Here is a 23301-nt window from a genome sequence, read left to right on the forward strand (position 1 = left end):
TTGAGGAGGCGGGGTTTAGGTGATCAGTCTCGATCGCCATCAATCACTGGGTGTAAAACCTTGAATACCAGTACTAGGGGACTGTTTTGAATCCACTTCTTGACCCAGATTTTGCCGTTAAAATGTTACTCCTCTCGTTACGACAATGCAGCGACATCTGGTCTCTGATATTGGCTCAAATATTCGATATAAAGAGATGAAAGGAATATGTCAGCTTTACAACCACATCGATCTTCAGTTTTTTGTTATCATAAGAAAGAGACGTCAAGAAAATAGTACAGAAGCGAAGGCTCAGTGCCTCAGTGCCTCCGCGCCTGGAAACTTATTTCACCCAACAAGTCGGTGCTCCTGGAAATCATAACAGAGCTGCCGACAGAGTATGTAAATAAAGCACACAGACAGTACCAGGATGGATGAGGAATTAAGACACTCTGTACCTGCCATCGCCATGCTTCATTACTCGTAATGCAGAGAATCAAGCAATTAGATGTGAAATCTCTGACTTGTTTCTTCATGGAGCAACCCCACCACCTTAATTAGATATGCATAGGCGAAGGCCATCTCTTCACATTGACTGTATCGGCCTCCCTCACCAAAATGCCCTCCATTCATATTAGTCTTTAAAATCACTGCCCGACAACATTCAGGACATGTTTTTTCTCGAATTTTGGCCACCCATTTGGCAGCTTCCCATACTCCAACCCTGCAAATCACATGGTAGGAGGCCATTACAACAAGGACCAAATCCAAGACAGTTCAGAACAAGTTAAATACCAGTCTGTTCAGAAAGATGTACATCATGTAGAAGTACCAGTTAGAGAGAGAGAAAGAGAACCTTGAGTCATGGAATGAAGCAGTGACGAGCACTGACGGGTAACAAATCCCAGAAAGAATGTTTTCATAAGGAGAATAACTGCGGATAGAAATGAACTGATTTTTTTCCTGAGGATCACCAAATTCTTCATAATCCATTACAGTAAGTGGCAACTTTGGATCAAGTAAGGTGTTGCAGACATCAAGAAAAGGAACCTGCTCGTAATCATACCCAAAATCACCAAACAAATGCAAGTTCATTACCGAGAAAGAAGATAGAGAAGACTACATATAATACACATCACACACACACACATTATTTCAGTTTTAAATAAGTCACTAAAAGTAAGGTGATATATGTAGTTGCATAGGGATATATCATCTTGAGATGAGGCTGCCTTAAGCATTAAGGTCCCTACTGAAAGTGACATACCAAAGAAAGCCCAAATACCTTTTTCCACAGGTCAGAGAAAAGTAATACCTTTAAAATGACTGCACAAAATAAATCTGGATACATATTGAGACATGCACTAACAAGAAGACCTCCTGCACTATATCCCATGGCACATAGCCTACTTTTGTGAACGTATCCCTCGTGAACCAGGTAAGTACCACATGCAAAAAAATCATGCATTGAGTTTATCTTGTTGAATCCAGTCCCAGCTTGATGCCATAGCAAACCCTGTCCTCCACCACCTCTGTCCAAATATAATATATGAAGTTTACAACAATGTATGAGATTCAACCTAAAAAACAATTAACACTTCTACCGGCTACCAGTAAATTATAAACACTTGCCTGACATCAGCATACGCAATTGCCCAACCCCGATCAAGTAAACTTAAGTGATCTGCCTGCCAACCTTTATCTAAAACCTCTCCATACGCACCATAGCCAAGTAAAAGCCCCGGAGACTGGCCATTCTGCCATGCTTCTCGAGAATACAGAATTGTAAGAGGGACGTTAACACCATCATGAGAAATAACTTCCCTCTTTACACAACAGTATGCATCAGATAATTCCTTCAGGGTCAAGTTTTCTTCTAAGTTTGCACCAGGGGTTATTTTGCTAGAAATGCCCAACACAGCTTCTTGGTGCACAACTTTGATTTTCCGCTTCAGCATATCATAGTCAACTACAATATCAGGCATCTGCATTTTATATGGGTGAGGGAGGGTCAGCACTGTTCTTCACTTCTTAATAATTAGAAAAAGGTAAGTTTGTCCAAAATGAGGAGTAGAAATGTAAACATTATATTTTTAAAAAAGGACGACCAGCCAGGAAACTAAAGCTTCCAATTGGTACACTTATATGCCACAATCTATCCGCTTGGTAAATTAACAAAGTCCAATTGTTATCAAAATTTGCAGTTTTAATAGCATAAAACAATTGAGGATTAGAACTTGAAGTTGTAATAGCATATTGTATATCCTACTAAGTCAAAGAATACACTAAGGACATTCTGAAAAGATGCCCAAACTACAATCAAGCTCGCAAATCTCGCAACTGGAGGGAATTATACCACTGGAGATGAAAGCACCACCCGGTACAGGTGTGTCTTGAAGTCATGATTCGAACCAGGAGTGACACTGTGCAAGCCTGAAGGCAGGGGGAAGTACCATGGATTCAGATCCTCAATATTCATGCAATGCTGCAAAAAAACATGAAAAGGCACCCGTTTAGCATATACAACCAGAGAAAAATCAATCAAACAAAGTCTTTTGGTTTTTCCCTCAAGAACATAGATGGGGGGAGTTCACAATGATTAGCTGCCCCTGGGAGACTCTCCAGAAAGGCAATTTGCAGATCTTGATATGTGTCCAATCAATTTGCCAAGTGAAGCAGAGATCTATAATTTCATCGAATATGCATCTTAATGAAGGCTTATCCCAGCTGCCAACTAGATAACATTTGTTGAGTCCTCATTATGATGAGGGAGGCAAGAGGATTCCTGAGCTGCTATTCGTAAGTTATCGAGCAGAGCATCAGCCTCTTGCCTCTGTGAAATCACTGTCCCCAAGGAATCCAGAGTAGAGAAAGAGAATGGATCCATTGTGACCTTTTAGGCTTCCAGAAAGCCTCCTGGACCTGGATTTCCTAGAGATGATCTGTCAAAATTAAACTTCCTCCACCCTTGGGGGAAAGATTTCATTCCACGGCTAAAAGGGTTTGATTGTCATGAAAATTTATGATGGTGTTCCAATGCTTTCTTATGATGGAGCTTGGGAGGGTGGCATGTTCTGGAGAGCTGAAGGCCCAAGAAGTATTAGATTTATGTATGACTCTATGACATGTCCTAGGGAGTTAAGTGCTGCAACGTTCTCCTGTTTTCTTTCCTGCCACAGAGACTTAAGGCGCAGCTGCTAGTGATGTCTTCAAAAGAATCTTTGGAATGGTCAGGTATGAGTGTAACACTCAACCTCTTTATTCAGTTAGTATATAAATCAATCAATGGATGGTCCACATTTATATTCCTCATCAAACTGAATCCACCTGAAACTGGGTAAGGTTCTTAAGGCACAAAATGCTGGCTCAATAATCTCTAACCTACCTAACTGACCTGCCATTTTCCAGTTGGTTGGCCTGGTTGGGTTATGGCTAAGGGCAGTCAGCGTGGGGCCTTTAGGAGTAATCCACTCCACTGGCACAAGGTTCATTGAATGAGAATGAGACCCATATCGAGTGCTTAAAATTCTCACATTTGTTGGCCCTACACATCCTCTTCATCCATCTCTGATCCTAAAGTATTTTCTCTTTATCAAATAAGATGCCAAATCATAGGGACCACTAAATTGGCTGACAGCCAACACTTCCAATATAATGAATCATGTATCAACCAAAGAAAATGGTATGCGATGGCCTTAAAGAAAATCTTTAAACTGTCGAAAGTAACTCAAGCCTTTAAAAAACTTCCCCCAGAAAAAATAAAATAAAATAGATTGGAGCAATTAGAACCTTGCCATTCATGACGATTGGCATTTCTATGGAACACATTGAAGAAGAGCCTCCTTCCTGAAGACAAAGCACCAAATGCCCGTTGAACATGTCCATATCTTCAAAGATGACATCTCCGCCAGGAAGAATGATATCCTGTAATTTTGAAAAAAGAAGACACCAACTTTGAATGTCATAATGAAATATCCTGTAATTTTAAATAAAGAAGACTCCAACTTTGAATGTCATAACAAAATATCCAGTAATTTGAACAAAGAAGACTCCAATTCTGAATATCATTATGAAGCATATGCAAGTGAGTCGTTCTCAGATTTTGATGCAGCATAAGGAAGATAATCACATATAATGTATCAAAGAAAAAGGAAAAGATATCATCCAAATATAAAACAAATATGATGCACCGCTTATATTGTGACTGCATCAGAAAAGACAAGGAGCAAAAATAAAAATAAAAGGTCTAGTGGGCTGACAAACCAGAATCTTTAAAAGATTTGTGATGGAAAGACTATACTTTTCTTTGAGAAAAATCTTCCAAGCTGTAAATAATATCAATGTAGCTCACGCAATGACAGATTATTTGAGAGTCATGCACACCAATTTTGTGTATAGGACACACAAAATACCCAGAAAGAACCATGTTGCAGAAGATGAAATAAAAGTTACCTGCCACTCTAAAATTGGTAGATCAGCAGCCCTGCACCTCGCTAAATAATAACTCCCCCCAAGATCTCTCTTCTCCAATGGAGCATTAGTGAGTATATAAAAATAGCCAAAATGGTGCTCCAAAAAATATCGTACACCAGACTCACGCTTTCGCACCACTTGCAACTTATCTCTTGGGCTGGACGCATCCATTACATAAACCTGTCGAGAAGTAAATAGCATCAGAATGCAAGTTATAAAGTTGTACTCCTAAGCGGCTATTTATTTTGGGATGGAACTGGGCTCAACCCAAAAAACTCAACATGGTATCAGAGCAGGTTGTATATATGGGATAAGGCCCAGTTTGTACTCCCCAAGTTATCTATATGAAGTGGACTCCATAAAGTCTGAGTCTGTGTTTTTTGCTCCATTAAAAGGCTTGTGCCCATGTCTTAGGCCCGTTATATGTAAGCCTGGACGTGAGGGTGAGTGTTAAGTAGGAAAAAGTTCCCATATTGAAAAATGAGAAAAAAAAATTAATGGTTATAAGGTTGAGTGATAGACCTCCTAAGTGGCTAATCATTTTGGGATGGAACGGGGCTCAACAAAAAGCGTAAAAAAAAATTCAGCAGATTTTTTCAATTCTTTTCCCTTAAAACCAATTGATGACTTAAAAAGAAAAGGGATGCTAGTAACCTTCCTCGGATGAAGTCCTAGAGTTTGAATTCACTGTAATAAACTTGCCATCTTTTGTAGTAGTGATGTCCACACAGTAACTCAAATCACTTTCAGTAAAAAGCAGAGCATCTGAAGTATCTGATCCAACTCTGGTGCAAAACACTCTGCAACAAATAGGAGAACCAATAAGTATAATACTTGCAAATATATAGACAGAGAAATTTTTTAGAGTAATACGCATGTTTATGAAGTTTTGGCTGGTGTAATTTGGGAAATAACTAGCAAAACAAAAAAAATGAAAGCCTAGGTAAGAAAAAATTATTTGCAACTTAAACATATTTTCTTTCTCATTATGAAATTAACTTCTTCTTCAAACCCTGTCCCAACCACTTGAGGTCCACATTATCAAACCCTGTAACTTATCAATATATGAAAAAACTTAAAAACTAGCAAAGCCGTTGTGAGAAATAAAAAGTGTTCCAAGACAATCTATCATCTAAATTGGTTATTGGAATATCTTCTACAACTCTGGATATCCAAAAATATATGAGTCATTTACTGAATTCAATCTCACTGTTCAGCACAACCAAAAAATTTAGATGCTCTGGGAACAGCAAAGTGTGCACCTAAATGGCCTCTGTGTTTTGTCACAGATGGTATACAATAATGTACTGCTATCTTGAGCCCAAGCCAAGCTAACAACCCCCTGAATGTTTGATCTTTGGACATTGCGTCCATTTCTGAGGTCCTTGATTTGCAGAAAAAATGATTCATTTCCAGTTGTGTCAAGTGTATATGCTAGGAAGTTGTGATCTGGAGACACTCGACATGTACCAATATGAACATATCCTGCATTCATCACAAGCATGTCAATGAGAAGAACCACAATAGGAAGAACAAAAAGGCTCAGCAACTCAACCTGTAGTACATATAAACTGCACAGCCTACAATCAAGAATCAAAATACACTGCATTTTGAAAGAAGTAATTTCATTTTCATAAAAGCGGCATTTTAATAGTTCACAACATACATGCACATACACACATACATGCACACACCAATTAAAAAAAAATCATATTTACACATCCTCTAGAAAAAAAATTTACTGCACAGAAAAAGAAGATGATCATATATAACATTTAACAAGATATAATGGGTAATGTATGGTGATTAATTGAACAAAATTTACAAATGAAGTTTAATAGGTTAGTGCAACAATAAGATGTTGTATGTTGGCATAGCTAAAAGGTTAGCATCCATGGAGTTATAGAGGTAACAAAACCTCTCAATGTACACCATTTGACGGTTCTGAAGAGAGGTAAGAATGAGAATTTTCTGTGTTTCTGTTGATTAAAGTGGGTCTGGTCCCTCCTAAATTTTTTTTGAAACATTCACTGGCTTTATTGCTTTTATATCAAATGTAAAAGGAGGGAACTGGCCCTCAAATTACAGAAAGAGGAGACACTTTCACTATAAAAGGGATTTTAGAAACACCCTTTTTGGACAACTTGTCAATTACATTATTTGTAGTTCTAAGGATATGCTACCAAGTTACAACAAGTGAGGAGCACAACTCTTTGATTTCTTAAAAAATGGATTGGAATTTCCACAAGGGAGGGGAGGACTCTTTCATCCAGCTCATGGCAGTGGCTGAGCCCCTTTCAAGTAGGACTGGCTAAAGAAATGCTGACTGAGAAGCTTGATTCCTTGAAGAAGAGCATGGATTTTGGCTGCAGCCAAGTCACATCTGTCATTGGGACCACAGAAAGATAATACAATTGTCTTCTCATGGTTTTTTATAATAATCACATTTCCGGCAGGCCCTGGATTGCCTAGGGAGCTGCTGTCAAAGTTTAATTTTAAGAAGCCAGCTGAGGGAGGGTACCACAGGTAATCTGAGTTCTAGCTTTGCAAGAGAGAGGCAACAACCTTCCATTGTTGTTTAGTAACATAGAAAGGAAAAGTGACACAGTGCGGTGGTTTACTTCAAACAATAACAGGTTGAATGCCTCCTCTACAGTGTGGATAACCTAGACTTCAGCAACAACTAAGAAAACTACAATCTAAATTCAAGTTTTAATAAGTAAAATTTGAAGGACAAACTTCTGACCGCCCAACACAAGCACCTCTCTCTCACCGAAACCAGAATCCTCTTCATCAGTTGATCCTGAGGTAAGTGCTTCGACCTCCCTATTGCACTTAAGTCCACTAGACACCCAATGTTGAATTTTGTTGCATTTGATTATACGTATCTCCCAGTACATAAAGTTTACCATATCTTTGTCCAAATGCACTTTTCCTTCTTCTATACAAAAGACTCTCTACTGTCACCTCAGTGGAAAGCAACTATAGATGCTCAAATGGAGGTATTATGTGATAGAGGCACATGGTTGTTGTGCGACTTGCACTCAAGGCTACAGCTATAGCGTGTCGCTGGGTATACACTGTCAAGTACAGGGCAGTTGGTTTTATTGAACGATATAAAGCACGACCAATTGCCAAAGGCTACACACAGACATATGGAGTGGATGTGTTTGAGACTTTCTCACTTGTAGCCCGTTTGTCTTCAATTCACATTTTTGTCTCTATTGCAATTAATCAAGACTGGCCATTGTCTCAACTTGATATCAAAAATGCCTTTTTGTATGGTGACCTCGATGAGGAGTTGTGCATGGAGTAACCTCCGAGGTATGCTGCTCACGGGGAGATTCAAAAAGTGTGTAGACTCAAAAAGGCAATCTATGAACTTAAATAGAGTCCGAAGGCGGTTTGAGAAATTCAGCCAGGTGGTTATGTCATTTAGATTATTTCATAGCCATTGTGACCATTCTCAGTTTATAATGAGGAAATCCTCTAGGGTTGTAGTCCTATTGGTGTATGTGGATGATATTACTTTGTCTGGAAGCGAACAGAGGATTGAAGAAGTAAAGTTATATCTCTCATAGCATTTTCAAACGAACAACTTGGGCCCCCTAAAGTAACTTCCTTGGCATAGAAGTAGCCAGAAGCAAGGCAGGACTTGTACTCACTCAAAGAAAATATGTCGTTGATATGTTAGAGTATGGTCTACTAAAAGCGAAACCATTAAAAACTCCTATAGAAGTGGGTCATGATCCACATAGTGAGGACAACGTTGGACTTAAAGACAGAACAGTGTATCACAGGTTAGTTGGGAAACTAATCTATGCTACCGTTACCCGTTCTGACATATCATTTTCAGTTAGTGTGGTCAGCCACTTTATGGATCGATCACGGAAGATACATCTTGAAGTAACTTAGAGGATACTAAGATACCTAAAAGGATTTCCTAGAAAAGGATCGTTGTTCAAGGCTAATGATCATCTTAATATAGAGGCATACTCATAGGCCAACTGTGTTAGGTCTAAACTGGACAAGACAACTACTGGCTATTGTGTGTTCTCAAGAAGAAACCTAATAAGTTGGAGAAGTAAAAAACAAAATGGGGTGGCCTGCTCCAACGTCCAAGCTAAATATAGAGTTATGGCTCATACAATCAATGAACTCATGTGGGTGAGGTTAGTTGTATAAGAATTGAATCTACAGAATAATGGGCCTATGGCTATGTATTGTGACAATCAAGTAGTCATTTTGATTGCTAGAAACCCAGTTTCTCACTAAAGAGCCAAGCACATAGAAGTGGATTGTCACTTTGTTAGAGATGCAATTGTGAAGAAAGAAGTGGTCACTCCATATATTCAATCTAGTGATCAGATTACTGATATGTTCACCCAGGCACTAGGGAAAAAAGGAATTTGAGAATTTATGCTCCAGCTTAAGGGGGAGTATTGAAAAATCGTGTAGAAGGATACTTTGGTAATTTTTTGCTGTTTGCACCTCCTAGAAATAGGCTTATCTTATTCAGTATGGGTGATAGTTTATGAAGTTTAAATTTCATGTGATTAGGAGGTGCGATGAAGGAGATATAAGGGAGTAATTAAGTTTAAATGGGTAGGCATTATCGTCCTTACACTCTCTTTTATGCTATATAAGGTGATTAAGGGTCGACCAAAACCCTAATCACAAGAGAGATCACTCTTTGCTGCCGCCCTCTCCCTTCTTCTCTCTTCTCCTCTTCTTCCTCTTTGAATCCCTCTTATTCCACAATTTCACAAGATATTCAATAGTTAGGTCCTCCACATTAGGATCTGCTACATCAAAGAGGCCAGAGAGGGAAAGCCTTTATAAGTCTTCGCCCGGATGATAATTGATTGGAGAATGCTTTAAACTAGTTTCTCTACTGTTTTGGAGGTAGCATTGAAAGTTCTACAATTCCACTTTGCCCATATCGAGCAAGGAACAACATCAAATGCTGCTTTCCAAAAAGTGCAGGAGGTTCATTGACCAAGTACAGATGGGAGCACATGCTCATAGATCAGGCCTTGCTTCCTCCTAAAATGACCAGCTAAAGTTAGAAGGTTTCGTTCCAACTAATAAGCATATGCACTTTCCAAGCTCAAATCAACACCGGACTATTATCCCACACATAGCAACTCTCACTCTTAGAAAACTATAGACTAGTAACTCTTGTACCAGCCAATACTCTCCTTCACATCTAGACAAAGCTGGCTCATGACAAGGAGAACATACACAAATAGGCCAGAAAGGGAAAACATAAAGGCCATACACAAACATGCGCTTGATTGACTCTGATACCATGTTAAAGTTGAGTCCATTCCTCCGAAATTTACTAACCGAAGTTATGAGGCTTGTTCCCAACTAGTAAGCATAGGATCTTTTCAAACTCAAACCAATTGTTGGACTATTATCCAACAAAAAAAAAAAAAAAAAAAAACTCTCTCTCGCTAACACCTAGTCTGAGACGTGGAGAACACATGCCTTAGATTTTTTTTACCAGCCAAAGCTCCTCTTCACATCCATTTCTAAACTAATAATGAAAAATCTGAGATTTGGGTGAAAAAAGAAGAGAAATAAGGACAAGAAAAGCTTGGAGATGAGCAGCAGCTGCTGCCTTGGAGTGTGTGCCTCAAAAAGGCCGCCGCCTTTCTTTTAATCAGGGTTTTAAGTGATTTTTACGTAAAAAACAAAAATGCCCTCAAGACAATAAACTTACATATTTCCTAAAATACACCTCTAAAATAAATGAATATTGAACCATAGGCATATGAAGACATTGCCTACCTAACAGACATCATATAAGATAAAAACATACTATGTGAAATGACCAAAATACCCCCAAGTTGATATTTTAACAAATAATATGGGTCAAGATGTGCAGAACATACACATATGGGTCATAGAGAAAAAGGTCACATAAAACATAAACACAAACTTGTTAGCTTTAATCCAATGTCAAAACTGGGCTGGTTCCTTGAAATGACTAGCCGAAATTAGGTTTCTTCAATTAATAAACATAGGATATTTTCAAACTCATATTAATGTGGGACTATTCATCCACACACAACAACTCTCATTCTCAGGCAACAGCCTGAGAAATGAAGCACTTGTGCAACTTTTGATCGGTGGATCATTTTATCCACAAACACAGTTCATAGATCAAGGTCATTTGTTCAAGAAATCAACAACAGAGTCAGACTTCAAGCGAGCAGGAAATACTAGACAGTTGTGACAGTTCATCCACAGAAATATTTCATAACCAGGATATCAGGCTCAAAGTCTCCTCTTGCAAAATTACCTCTACCAACAGGAAGATAGTCTTCAGCTTGCATGATGCTAAGACTGATTGATAAGGATCCTCTAATAGACTAGGAACGGGAGTAGCATATTTGTAAAAGTGGAAGCCTTTAACTATAAAGACAGTAGCTGAAGGGGGTATCCTCTAAAATTCAAGCCAGAGTCACAACTAACACTGTTCATCCAAAAGTAGCAGCCACAACTTACTAAGCTAATGAGAACTGTGGAACGGCCATGGGGAGAACTAGGGAGAATAGAAGTTGATCTTAGAAGATTTTCAGAATCAAGCAATATAACTTGCAAAAAAGACAACAGTAAAAACTCAAGTAGTAACTTTTTCGACCTTAAATAAGATCATCTATGTAGTCCAGTATATGAAAGTGTTTCAACAGCCTCCTCATACAGATTTTCCACATATAAATTACTAAAATTAGGACTTTCACTTTTTTACTAATTTCACTTAAACTAAATTTAGACCCATCAAATAGCGAGCAAAATTAACTCAAATTCCTTTCAGACAGTATTTTATCTAAAGAAATTACTATAATAAAAAGCCACTATCATAAAATGATAAACATTAAACTACATAACTTAAAAGGACAACATTGTGAAATAAACTAATCTGAACCGCATTTTCTAAATGAGGAACCTCCTGATCACAAACAAGTATAAAATACAAACGTTACTAGAAATTAGGGCGCTTCTAAAATAGAAAGAAACTCCAAGAACAGAAACTAAAGCAGGAAAGTACTCCAAGCATGGCAAAGACAGCAAGGATACTTCTTAATTACAAATCTTCCCTGGCAAGGAATGGATTTACCAATTATTTTGCATGGGGTACTTATACTATTGACAATGTTATTGACAGAGACAAGTTACAGGCAGAAAGTGATAAAGTACATCATGGCAGGCGCAAATGCTTAAATTCTCAAACTGCTAAAAAAATGTAACCTAAATGAAGTGAGTATGCAGGTCATGCAAACAGCTGGTGTATACCAAGTAAATGAGGATAATCGTGATCTATTTAAACAACATTGAATATCATCATGTAATAGAAACCAAAAACTTTTTCCACGATAAGTGAAAATGCAAGAGATTGAGATTAGAAGCGTGCCAAACTGTTGCGCAATTTCGTTCCAATCAAGTAAAACCTCCTCTCCCGTACGGCCTTTGACATAATGCAAAACCTTATTAACCCAACCATCACGGTTGTCCAGCCTCCGACATAAAATTGGATACTCCTTCCCTTCGGGAACGTACTGATAATATAGCCTGCGCGACAGAAAACATCCTCCAATGAACAAATTTTGCTCGAGAAGATTTACATTACATCATGTGTCAAATTTAAGAATGTTCTCCTCAGCGTTCAAATTCTATTTCGCTTTCCATTTTGTCCGCTAATATAACAAAAAATGAAGAAACTTCGATTACGTAAATCGTCTCGTATAACTCAGCTTACAGAGACAGGAGGAAATTTTGAAGAAAAGGACGAATTATTTAAAATTTGAAGTAAAGTTTTGAGCTGACCGTAGACCCCAACGCTCGGGATGGGTGGAGATTTCTGGGGGCATTCGGCTTCTCATTTCTGCGACGAGTTTCCTCTGGAGATTAACAGTGTCGACCATGAAAGCTTCCGCATAAGCGTTCTCTTGGTCGAGATAACGAGTCAAGTCAGGGTCTTTCACATTGGACATCCAACGGTAGTCATCTTGCCACGTCTCCCCGTGAACAGAGAACGTAAAATGGACCTTCTTAGGAGCAGGGGGTTCTGTGGAAGGCAGAAAGACGTTTCTTTTGCAGGAAGATGAGAAGAAGAGACATCGAAATGAAAAATTACGAAGACAGATGGAGGACAGAGGACGTAATCTGAGCATGACGCGATAGTGAATACCTAAGCGGGAGAAGCCATTGAAGTACGGAATCAGCTAAGGTTGGAATTCCTGCAAACTCGCACAATAGGCGGCGAGGTTGTGTGAAACCGTAAACACTCGCACTTGCACTCGACAGAGGAAGCAACAGGTCCGTGCACACCGAAAAGAGTAAAAGCGGTAGCGGAAAGAGGCCGATACAGACATGTCGATACGACGACGCCGACCGAGATGCTCCCCTGGAGGCTGGAACATTAACATGTAGGGACGACGCGACTTTTAGTGTCACATGGTTCTCTGTGATTTATGTAACAAACAGGTTGCCTCCTTAAATAAATGTTATTATTGACTTATATTATTTAAAACCACGTAAATATGATAATAAATAGATAAAATTAATTAAAATTTTGAAATTAAACTACGACTTCACATAAAATTCATACGATATTATAAAACTAATAAATTAATAAATATTTATTTATAATATTCAAAATTATTTTATTATCCTCTAATTTCTCCTTTTGTCTATATTAAAATATATGATATAATTAATTTACGTTATCTGTCTATTCTTTACTTTTATTAGGGTGAAAGATATACTTATAATATTGGTAATTTTGATATTATAAATATACCTTATGGGAAAGGGTCTGGATCAAGTCCATAACCTCCAGTTTTCTCCCAAATGGTATCTCTCACAATTTTTTTCCTGAAAATCAATATTAAAAATTAACATAAATTAATTGGAGGGTTTGGTACCGGTGGAAATGGACGTGGTGCGGTGCACTACGGCTCCATTCATGGTAGGACCACGTAAAAATTAATTAAGTAGCGGATTTAGAGCTTCTATCAATTTCAAAGCTATTTCAGTTCCAGTCCGCTGACTTTTGATCACGGTGATCACTGCAAGGGTAAACTTGTCATTTAAATTTTGGGCTTTCCAGAGAATTCTCTTCTCCTTTTTCAACGCGTTTCCAAGAGGGCGAGAGAAGACCCACGCGATCGACACCGTTCCAATACTCTTCATACAAACCCTAGCTGTTCGTCGGGAGAAGCTAATTCTTCCTGATTATTTGGTGAGATGGAATTCAATTATTTATTTCTTTTTTGTTCGAAAGTAGAGACGATTTTAGGGCTTTTTTTTAAGTAATTAGAATTTGTTCGAGTATTTTTTGATTATTTTGTCCCTTTAAACCGGCAACTACATTGAGGTTTCATTACTGGTCGGTTTTTAAGAAGCTGAAAAACCGTCTAATTTAAGTTTTTTGTCCTGGCTTATGAATAGTAGTTATATTCTGGTATTTGATTATCATCTTATGGTAAAATTTACCTGTCTTTCAGTCTGGGTGTTTTCTGAAGTTTTTAGCTACAGTTATCTCACTGATAACATTTCCTTTCAGGTTGAATTTATACCTTGGTATTTGGAGAGACCGAGAATGACTCATATCCTTGAAAACGTTATTTTCTTTGTTTTTTGTTTTATAAGAATTCATGGCAATTAAATTGGATTTTCCCCTTCTCGTTGATTCGATTTGTTATTTCCTTACACCAAATTACGTGGTAGTCAGAGAGATCGCGACCGCGAAAGGGCACAGTCCAGGAAAAAGGACTCGAAAGGCAAAGACGACGGAATGACGCCTGAGCAACGCCGTGAAAGGTCTGCTTTCTTGGCTTTTGTTTAATTTAAGCTCAACATGCAGATGAATATAAAATCGGTATCTATTTTGCTTCTTTTTTCTTATTATGTGTAATTGTTGATTAGATAAGATCTTAAAAATTTCATTAACCTATACTTGTCTATTTGTGTTTGGTCTCAATTCTTTATACCAGTCTCTATAATCCTAATATCCTAGAGGTATAATGAGGTATCTTATTGATGATTACTAGTTGTAGATTTCTATCTACTGAAACTTTAGTTTAGGAACAATAGTTGCCGGAAAGCAGCTCCTTGGACACTGAGAATTTGCTCTGGTCGAGTAAGATTTTATTGCTCAGTGAAAAATTATAGAATTTACTTTCGCTTGAGAACTAGATAAAATAAGTTGGTACGCGTGAAGGGGGAGGGGGATTCTCTTGACCAAGGGAATTCATGTTCTCTCCTTTCAACTATAACGCTGTGTTTGGAACACAGAAAGTAGAGAGAGAGAAAGAGAAAAGAAAAGAACAAAGGTTTATTTCTTTTTGTTTGGATGTTTATGGAAAATGAGAGAGAAAATAAAAGAGAAATGAAGTTTATTTTGTTTGGATAAATGTGGAAAATAAGAAAGAAAAGAAAATTAGTAATATTTTAAAATTTTGATGATTAAAATTTTCTCTCAAGTTTTGATTTATTTTATTTTCTCCTCAAATTCCATCATTTTATGAGAGAAAATTTATTAATTTCTCTCTTATTTTCTTTTTTCTCAATAATTTTTTACTGCCAAACAACAGAAAATACTTTTTTTTCCCTTTTTTTTGTTTTCTGTGGGTTCTAAACAAGCCCTAAATGTGAGAAAGGTATAAGATAAGTTTTAGTAAAAAAGTAATTGGAATTATGTCATTCCTCACCCACAATGTTTTTGTGGGCATGGATCGTTTGAGTGGAATCTGTATTACTTGGTGGTGGTGGTGGTGGTGGTGGTGGTGGGGTGGTGGTTTACCCTTTCCATTTGTAGGATGAGATAATGAAATTCCACATCGCATGGAATGCTTGAGTGGAATCTGTATTACATGGTGAGGGTGGTTTGTCCTCTCTAGGATGAGATAATGCAATTCCACCCTGGATTTTTCTTGTTCTATCTTAGATTTAAAATTAAGTTGAGGTATCCATTTACCATACTAACTCAAAAAGTACTTTTTTCCTGAAGAGTAGTTCATCTTAACTCTTTTTTTTTTTGCGATTATCTACTTTTTTCCTGTGCATTAACCCTAACCATTCAAATTAATTGAATATTTTATTTTGCATTTTTATGCACTCAAACAGAAAAAAAAATGCAGATAAAGAAAGTAGGTAACCTTGGAATGAATTTTTACTTTCGTTCTATTGCCGGGTTTCTTTCTTTCCTAGTGCGGTTGGAAAGTATATAGCATATCTGAATGTAGAGGCACTCGATACCCTACAGAAATTTATTGTCAAGTATGTGGGAGCTGGTAATTGTTATTATTTCTATCCTCTCATTCTGTCATTATGTGCAGGGACGCAAAAGCACTTCAAGAAAAGACTGCAAAAAAGGCTGGTCAGTCTGCTGGCGGGGGAGGTGATACTGGAAACAAGGCAGGGAAGAAATAACTAATTCAAGAAATAATTTCAAGCTCGCTACAAGTTGTATGTGATGTAATTTATCGAAGTTGTTCTGCTTGTGTCACATAGGTTGTTAGGCTTTGCTTCTGGTTCTGTGTTGATCCCATCTGGTACTCGGAGTCTCAAACCGTTTAGTAAGAACTTTGCGCCAGTAAGCTTTTGGATTATAGTCGAGATTGGCACATCCCAGTCGCCATTGAAGTGAAAAATGAAGAGCGAAATTAGTGAAGCTATTAATATGATAAAAATTTCTCTTCTCACTACGGCATGTAACGTCCTTCATTTTGCGTTTTTTTTTTATGAAGTACAAAACGTTGCAAACCTCTAGGAGTTTGGAGATGCCTAAATGCAAGACAGATACATATATATAACCGTAAGTTGTGTTGGTGTCTTTCAGAAAGTACCTCTCCTCTTTCATGGCATGAATTTCATTTAGCCGTTGATGGCCTTCGTATCTGTTTAGATCTTTTTTAATATATACCCCTTGATGTAGAGTTCAACAAAGATTCGTCAAGGAAAGCTCCCTGTATGGAAAATGGTGGGGAGTGGAGCATACTTGTAAGCTAAGTCAAATCTTCTAATAAGCATAAACAGGGGCATGGAAATCTCACAAACATGGAGTAAGACGCAACAATAAGATCAGTTCTTGTTTATACATATTTTTCGAAGTAAACAAGACGAGTTTGTATTATAGGAAGCAATAAGAAACCATTTCAAATCCGGTCCATGTAGACAATAACGCACAAGACCCTCGTCACTCTCTGCAGTCTCCTTCCCTATCTCTACGTCTGAATGGAAGTCTTAACTGACACAGGTGACTACCCATCTCCAATCACCCCCAAAATGGCGAGGTAACCAATCCTTGCCTTACTGGAAAGCAAATTTAATCCCTTAGTCTTTCTAATATCCATCATGGGATGAACTGTAATTTTTTGCTCCCCGTTTTAGGGTTATATCTTCTCCCTCCAGAACCATCAGTTCTACTTTCAGTGCTTAGCTGTTGTTTCATCCTCTCCATCACTGTCTAAAGCCTGCAATTGGTTGACATAAAATATTCACAAACATGCAATGATTATATGCATAAACATAGTAAAAGATGACATCCTTTTGTTTACCGCCATAGACCATTGCATCCTAAATGCACAGGATCCTAGCAAGTAATCTACATAACTTACCAGAATGAGGGTTCCTTGATTTTTTTATTTTTTTTCTCTTTTTTTTGGCCTGAAAGATACCTCTGCCCTCAGGCCTCCTAAATGACATCCGAGGAAAAAAGAAGCACGTAAATAAGTATTTTTAGCTTAACTGACTACAATTGCAGGAAGCTGGATCTTTTTTGTCTGAAACAGAGCTAGATGTCATAACTGAAAGGCCAGAGACAAACTTCCTGACTCCTCCAGAAACTTCGCCACCCTAAGTTTCTATTGACGTGAAAATATGGGAGACTTGGTGAAGGTGATACACCAGTAAGAGTGTTTATCTCTTAAATCCACCAAAAAAGTATAGTTACTTTAGTTGAAGCCAACTAAGAATAGAACTCCTATATGTTATTGGACTACGAAAATCAAAATAAAATTGAAGAACCTCAATCGAGTTGCATAAGGAGCCAGATTCAGGTGACTTCAAATTAAAAATCCAACCTGTGCGAACTTATTGGAAATTTGGATAAACAAAAGACAGAGGCACTGCTCTCAATCCACATTGTCAATCAGTACACTTTTTCAAGCACTACTTGAGAGAGGCATCAAGGTTACAAAGGTTTCTGAGGTGGTATATCTCGGAGTCAGAAAGGTTAAACATTCTATAGTTATCTCTTGAATTACCTCTACAGAGGTAGATTAGCAAATATGGAACTGCAGTCAACTAATATAAAATAGTTAATGAGAATGTACTTGAAGGCTCCAGCAAAATCAAAGATAAAGCGTCCAACAGAGATAAGGAGTTCAAAAAGATGGATGAGACTTCGAACTTACTGAGCTAGTGACAATCTTGTCGAAGTCATCATCAAACTCGCCATCATCATCATCTGACAATTCAAGGATGTTACAAGGATATTATCAATATACATGTGACATAATGATGTTTCAAAGCCTAACTAGACTGGTTCAAGTAAAAACTGAAAATGATATGGAAGAAATAATAAAAATAGAATAAAGAGGAAAAAAAAGTATAAACAGAGACCTATCTTGTTAAAGTATAGGTGAAAATACACTTAAAAAAAATTAAAACAATTAAAAAACCATAGAATAAAGGCCAGAAAAGGAAGCAAAAGTAATTGATCTAGAATTAAATGGTAAAAGTAAAACTGAGAGTAATTGATCTAGAACTAAATGGTAAAAGTAAAACTGAGAGTAATTGCAAATGCTCCTCAACACATCGGACAGGCATAATCAATCTCATGAAATGAGGGATAAAAATAAGAGAGGAAGGTTCTTTCAAATTCACAGAGAATGTAAAACCTAGTAAAAAACCATAATGTAAATCTAATCCGTCTTCTTGTCAATGACGGTTAATGGGCCAACAAGAGAGAAGGAAAGACCTAAGCATAACATGGATGTTAGTAGACAGGTAAAACCCAAAAAAGTTAGAATGGGGAAAAGGTCCATTTAGTGGACCTCAAAATAGTTGGGACAAGTCTATGATAACAAAGGATAGCATGTTATGAAGTTAAATAAAAGCATAGTGATGAATATTTAATTCTGAGGTATTTTCTTTACATTCTATTTTGGAAATGTCATGGATATGAATTCGAGCATTCTGGAATAAAGACCTAGTTCCAGGAAGACAAAAAAAACTGATGAAGAAAAATATACATCATAGACTAGGCTTCGTTTGAACACTATCATATTTTTTAAAATGAAATTGTAAAGAATTGAAAACAATTACATATGGACAAAAAGAGGCACACAAATTTTTTAAAATGAAATTGTAAAGAATTGAAAACAATTACATATGGACAAAAAGAGGCACACAAAAACAATTAATACAGAAGTACCATAAGATTACAAAGTCAACCAGTGATTGAATCATGTTTTGACTTCCTTTCTTTCTGGGGCTTTCGGAAAACCCATTCCCTAATCTATTTATTAGATACAAGGAGAGGAATAGGATGGCAATTTGGTAGGTACTGGACATAAACCCACCGTATCACCACAGCATGCAGGGAAACACACCACACTGCCCAAATTAGCAAAAAATATAACTTATATTAAATAATTATTATTAAGTCACATCATCGTATTATAAAATAGTAATTTTATGTTTTATAAAAAAAATATGAATGGCATTATAGAGAGTTCGGCTTCAGGAAACTAAAGAGTTAAATTTTATACAAATAATTTTCATAAGGGCAGCTTTTGTAAAATTCAACAATTTGCTATATCTGTGCAGGAATATTTTTTTTCAGCAACCCCACTCCATGGATAGAAAACTCTACCTCATTGCCAACTTACACCTTGCAGTGGTTTAACCCATCCTGTCAAAGTGACCCTCAATAGACAGGAATGAGAAAACATAGAAATAATCTTTCTCTATAGTTCGGTTACTTTTTTCTCTAGTCCATATCTTCAACATGAGTCAACTTCCAAATACCCATTAATCTTATTTACATAGATATGTGAACACTTATAACTAACAATTATGTTCTAAGAATATCTCTGAAATCATGTTAAAAAAAAAAAAAAGATGTAAGAAACATGTCCTGTAAGCCAAACAAAAGAACAATTTAAATCATGAATTGCTTGCATTATAGGAAAACAGGAGGAACTCAATAATATTGGACAAGATATACAATAAATGAAGTCACTGAAAAGGAAAGTTCAGTACCTGGGCCCTCGTCACTGCTCCCAAGGTCCCCCAAGAGAAATACATCCAAGTCGTTGTCAGCAGATGATGAAGTATTATTTTGTTGATTCACTTCCTTGCTTTCCAGTTTAGAAGCCACCACCATGGTTGGATTTTCCTTCTTGTCTTGACTTTCATCTTGCTCTACCGCCTTCACCTTGGGCTCCTCATTATACCTTTTTTCATACCTAACTCAAGGATGTCACAAAAAGACCTCAGTTGATACCCACATCAAGTTCAGCTTCTTCAATAACTATTTACAAGGTTAACCTCCAAATGCAGCATTTAACCAGACTCAATAAGAAAGTATGGCTTATGATCAAGTTCACAGCAATTCCACTTTGTCACAACCATTCTATGGTGAGTGAAAAGAGTCAGAACTCTAGAGAAATTACACACAGAGAGTAGCTAGTTGAGATCTGTACCTAGATCCACCTTAGAATCAACAATTCAGTTTTTTACTAATTCATATAATCAAGACATTAAAACATATTGAAAATGGTTGCTGGATCACTGCGAGCACATTAGGAAGGTAAACTTGATAAACTTGAAGCAATACAAAGGAGATTTTTGTGTGGGGACCTAAAGACCAGTTTTAATTATCCACTGGTAAAAAGAGAACAGATCTGTCAAAGCAAGGACAGTGGTCTGAGAATCAAGAGAATGCAACACACAAACACATCTTTTCTACCCGTGCCTTTGGAAGTTTGCTGTAGAAAAGATTCACTGTGGAGAAGAGTTATCTCCAGCAAATGTAACATTGATCAAGCTGATCAAGGATGCTGGATACCATCAGGTCCAGAGCTCCTCAACGAAGGACAAGAATATGGATCTCTCTGTCTCTCTCTCTCTCTAGCTGTCTATCTATCTATCTGAACTTTTGAATTTTTCATTCTGATAATTAGAGAGACATGTCATTTTACTTTTTACATCAAGGTCAGATTTTAATTATACAGCTATATTTAGAAATATGGCGTTTGGGATGGTCATATTTGATAAGTATTGTATAGCTCACTTTGTGAGCTTGTGTAGTCGACATATTAGTCAAATTCATTTTATTCAATCCATTCTTTAGTGCATTATTATTATTATGATGATGATGATGATGTTGTTTTTGATGTTCTTGATAGTTTCTTAAAGTTAATAATGTTAAAAGTACATTTCCTTTCAATCCTACTTCCCTTCACCATTCAGAGTGCACTAAAGCAGCAGCTACACAACTTTCCTCCATGGAATCCAACTATCCAATTCACATGATTAAAAAGGCTTTGATCACCCTCAGGCAGAAAGATATGATTACTTACGGAGCAACATGACTATTTACAAGTATAAAATATATCCTCCAAAACTTTGTTTCCTTCATATGGCGTGGGCACAATTCATATCTTAACCTGGAAATTTCCTGTAACAACAATATCTGCAGGAGTTTAGGCTCAGAATTCATTGAGTTTCAAGGACAGATATCAATTACTTCTGATGGTTGTACACTATCTGGACTAACAAACATAAACTACTCTAAACCCCAAGAAAATGTAAAAAGAAGAAAGCAAATGATAAGCATTAGCCAGAAGTTGCCTTCATTTTTGGAGCACTTGCCAACTACCTCTAGCCTTCTGAGAGACCAATCATAGATGCTCCAGTGTTCATCTGAAGAATGAGGCCCAGAACACAACCTCTATTAGGTTCCTCTGAGTCGTATTTGATGATTTGACACACAATGGAACAACACTGAAACTGGGTAAACTTCTACCATCCAATGGATCTAGAACCAGCAACCAAAACCAAAAAAAAAAAAAAAACCAAAACAAAGAAGATACCTTCACTCTTGAAAGTACTAGAGTTGCATGTCTAGCTTGCCACTGTGTAAGATCCTGGCGAACATTTGAGACTGTGGGCACCTCTGACATTTCTGGTTCATCTGCAATACATATGAATATGATGCATCAGCATAATGCTCTGGTATAAGCAAACAATTTGTTTCTAGCACAACTAACATCTATGCATACATTACATGGACCAGTACCAAATGGAGGTAATTTAGAACAATTCCTTCAATGAGAAGGTGATGCTCACAACAGTTAAAAGAGTTTCATACCCGATAAAGGAAACCACCAGGAAAAGTGTTAATTGTATATGTCCAGTTTTACAGGACTAACTGATGTATACGAGTTCTCTATTCAAGCTATAGAAGTTCGATTCCATCGTACCTAATAATGTTCACTGAATACAAGATAAAATCCAAACAGATAACCATACTACCACCCTGATCCTGGCAAATATTTTCAAAAGGCTAGTCGAAGTACACCATTTCAACCATAAAATTAACCTAAAATGCATTCAACGCGTAAGTTCCCTCTGTTCCAATTCTGAGATGTGGGAAAAGCAAAAAAAAGAGTTTAGTTATCGCTAGACAGGGCAGTACCTTCCATTGGGAAATCCTGAAAAGTACTGATCGTAATTCCCCTCACAAACTCTCTCAACTCATCAGTTACGGCGAACTTCTCCAGCTCTAACTGCTCAGGGCCTGCAGCAGTGTCTGAGGTCGAGATCTGTATAGGAATCTGCGGCGAGATCCCCTCTGCGAGTGTTTTAATCTGATCTGCACGTTTCAGTGCCTCAACCTTAATGAGATCGGCTTTCTTGGTTGCTTCGACGGCCAATTCCTTGGATTTTTTGGCCGTCTCCGAAACGAATTCCTGAGAGAACTTGGCGGCACCTTTGGTTAACTCTTGTGATTTCTTTGCTGCCTCTTTGGTTATTTCTTGCGAGCGCTTTGCTGCTTCTTCAGCGAAGCTCCGAGCTTTCTGCCAGAAATCCATGACAGCAGATAGAGGTGGGCTTCTGGGAGATCTCTTGCGAGCGAAGACAGAAAAATGAAAACAAGGAAAAGACGCAAAACGGCAAAAGAGATTTTAGCAAGCTAGCATCATTTTTGCCTTTTGAAGTCGGAATTCGTAAATTGGAACATGCACGTGCATTCGTGCGAAACGAATATTTCCCTCTCGACATTCACACGATTTAAGATGGCAACAATGTCGGCTCGCGATAAACAAAATTCGTTTTCTAGAACCAGGCTGGCCGATTAGCCAAGTTTGATTTAAATATTTCATGTCAAGCTTCGAAGAGCCCCCGAGTCTTGTCTCAAACCTAAAATTATTATCAAGTTTGAACCCAACGAGTTTGAGCCAAGCTCGAGCCTCAACATATATTTAAAACTTTTTAAAAAATATATATCGAATAAAATATATATAAAATTATGCATATATTTTACAATATATATATTTAAAATTTTTAAAAATATATATATTGAATAAAATGTATATAAAACTATGCATACATTTTACATAAAATTGGACATGAACTCTATATAAAATTGGGCATAACCTACATATATAATACGTGTATAAAATTGGGTATAACCTCTACTTAAAATTGAGTATAATCTATATATATATATATATATATATATATATATATATAATACTTATATAAAATTGGACATGAACTCTATATAAAATTGGGCATAACCTATATATATAATATGTGTAT

The 23301-nt window shown here is 37.2% G+C and overlaps 3 protein-coding genes across 6 annotated transcripts; 1 reads left to right on the top strand and 2 right to left on the bottom strand.

Annotated features, from left to right (window-relative positions):
• Window positions 1-170: 170 nt before the first annotated feature.
• LOC137941385 (uncharacterized) lies at window positions 171-12643 on the bottom strand. The gene is made up of 11 exons (XM_068786768.1): window positions 12289-12643; window positions 11876-12033; window positions 5715-5937; window positions 5113-5252; window positions 4432-4634; window positions 3769-3903; window positions 2336-2464; window positions 1612-1964; window positions 1295-1511; window positions 836-1029; window positions 171-703 (listed from the first exon to the last, which is right to left on the bottom strand). Exons 1-11 carry the CDS (start codon window positions 12633-12635, stop codon window positions 484-486), a joined length of 2319 nt encoding a protein of 772 aa, XP_068642869.1. The 5' UTR covers window positions 12636-12643; the 3' UTR covers window positions 171-483.
• Window positions 12644-13663: 1020 nt separating this feature from the next.
• LOC137941288 (uncharacterized) lies at window positions 13664-16076 on the top strand. Its single transcript, XM_068786631.1, has 4 exons — window positions 13664-13705; window positions 14030-14071; window positions 14186-14286; window positions 15804-16076. The coding sequence occupies exons 2-4, from the start codon at window positions 14066-14068 to the stop codon at window positions 15895-15897; spliced, it is 201 nt and encodes a 66-aa protein (XP_068642732.1). The 5' UTR covers window positions 13664-13705; window positions 14030-14065; the 3' UTR covers window positions 15898-16076.
• A 180-nt stretch (window positions 16077-16256) lies between these two features.
• On the bottom strand, window positions 16257-22638 carry LOC137941287 (uncharacterized). 4 transcript variants are annotated; one of them, XM_068786629.1, is made up of 6 exons: window positions 22175-22638; window positions 21570-21670; window positions 21057-21169; window positions 19735-19940; window positions 17882-17935; window positions 16257-16431 (listed from the first exon to the last, which is right to left on the bottom strand). In XM_068786629.1, the coding sequence occupies exons 1-6, from the start codon at window positions 22569-22571 to the stop codon at window positions 16406-16408; spliced, it is 897 nt and encodes a 298-aa protein (XP_068642730.1). In that variant the 5' UTR covers window positions 22572-22638; the 3' UTR covers window positions 16257-16405. The 4 variants fall into 4 exon arrangements, with proteins under 4 accessions (XP_068642730.1, XP_068642729.1, XP_068642727.1 ...); XM_068786628.1 differs by lacking the exon at window positions 16257-16431 and adding an exon at window positions 16513-16940 and having other exon boundaries at window positions 17883-17935; window positions 21057-21154; XM_068786626.1 differs by lacking the exon at window positions 16257-16431 and adding an exon at window positions 16513-16940 and having other exon boundaries at window positions 17883-17935.
• Between the last annotated feature and the right edge of the window lie 663 nt (window positions 22639-23301).

Source organism: Aristolochia californica, unplaced genomic scaffold, assembly GCF_029961685.1.
Source record: "Aristolochia californica isolate CCGP_79_NKW_82.1479 unplaced genomic scaffold, dmAriCali1.0.hap1 SCAF_9, whole genome shotgun sequence".
In the NCBI taxonomy this organism is placed as follows: domain Eukaryota; kingdom Viridiplantae; phylum Streptophyta; class Magnoliopsida; order Piperales; family Aristolochiaceae; genus Aristolochia; species Aristolochia californica.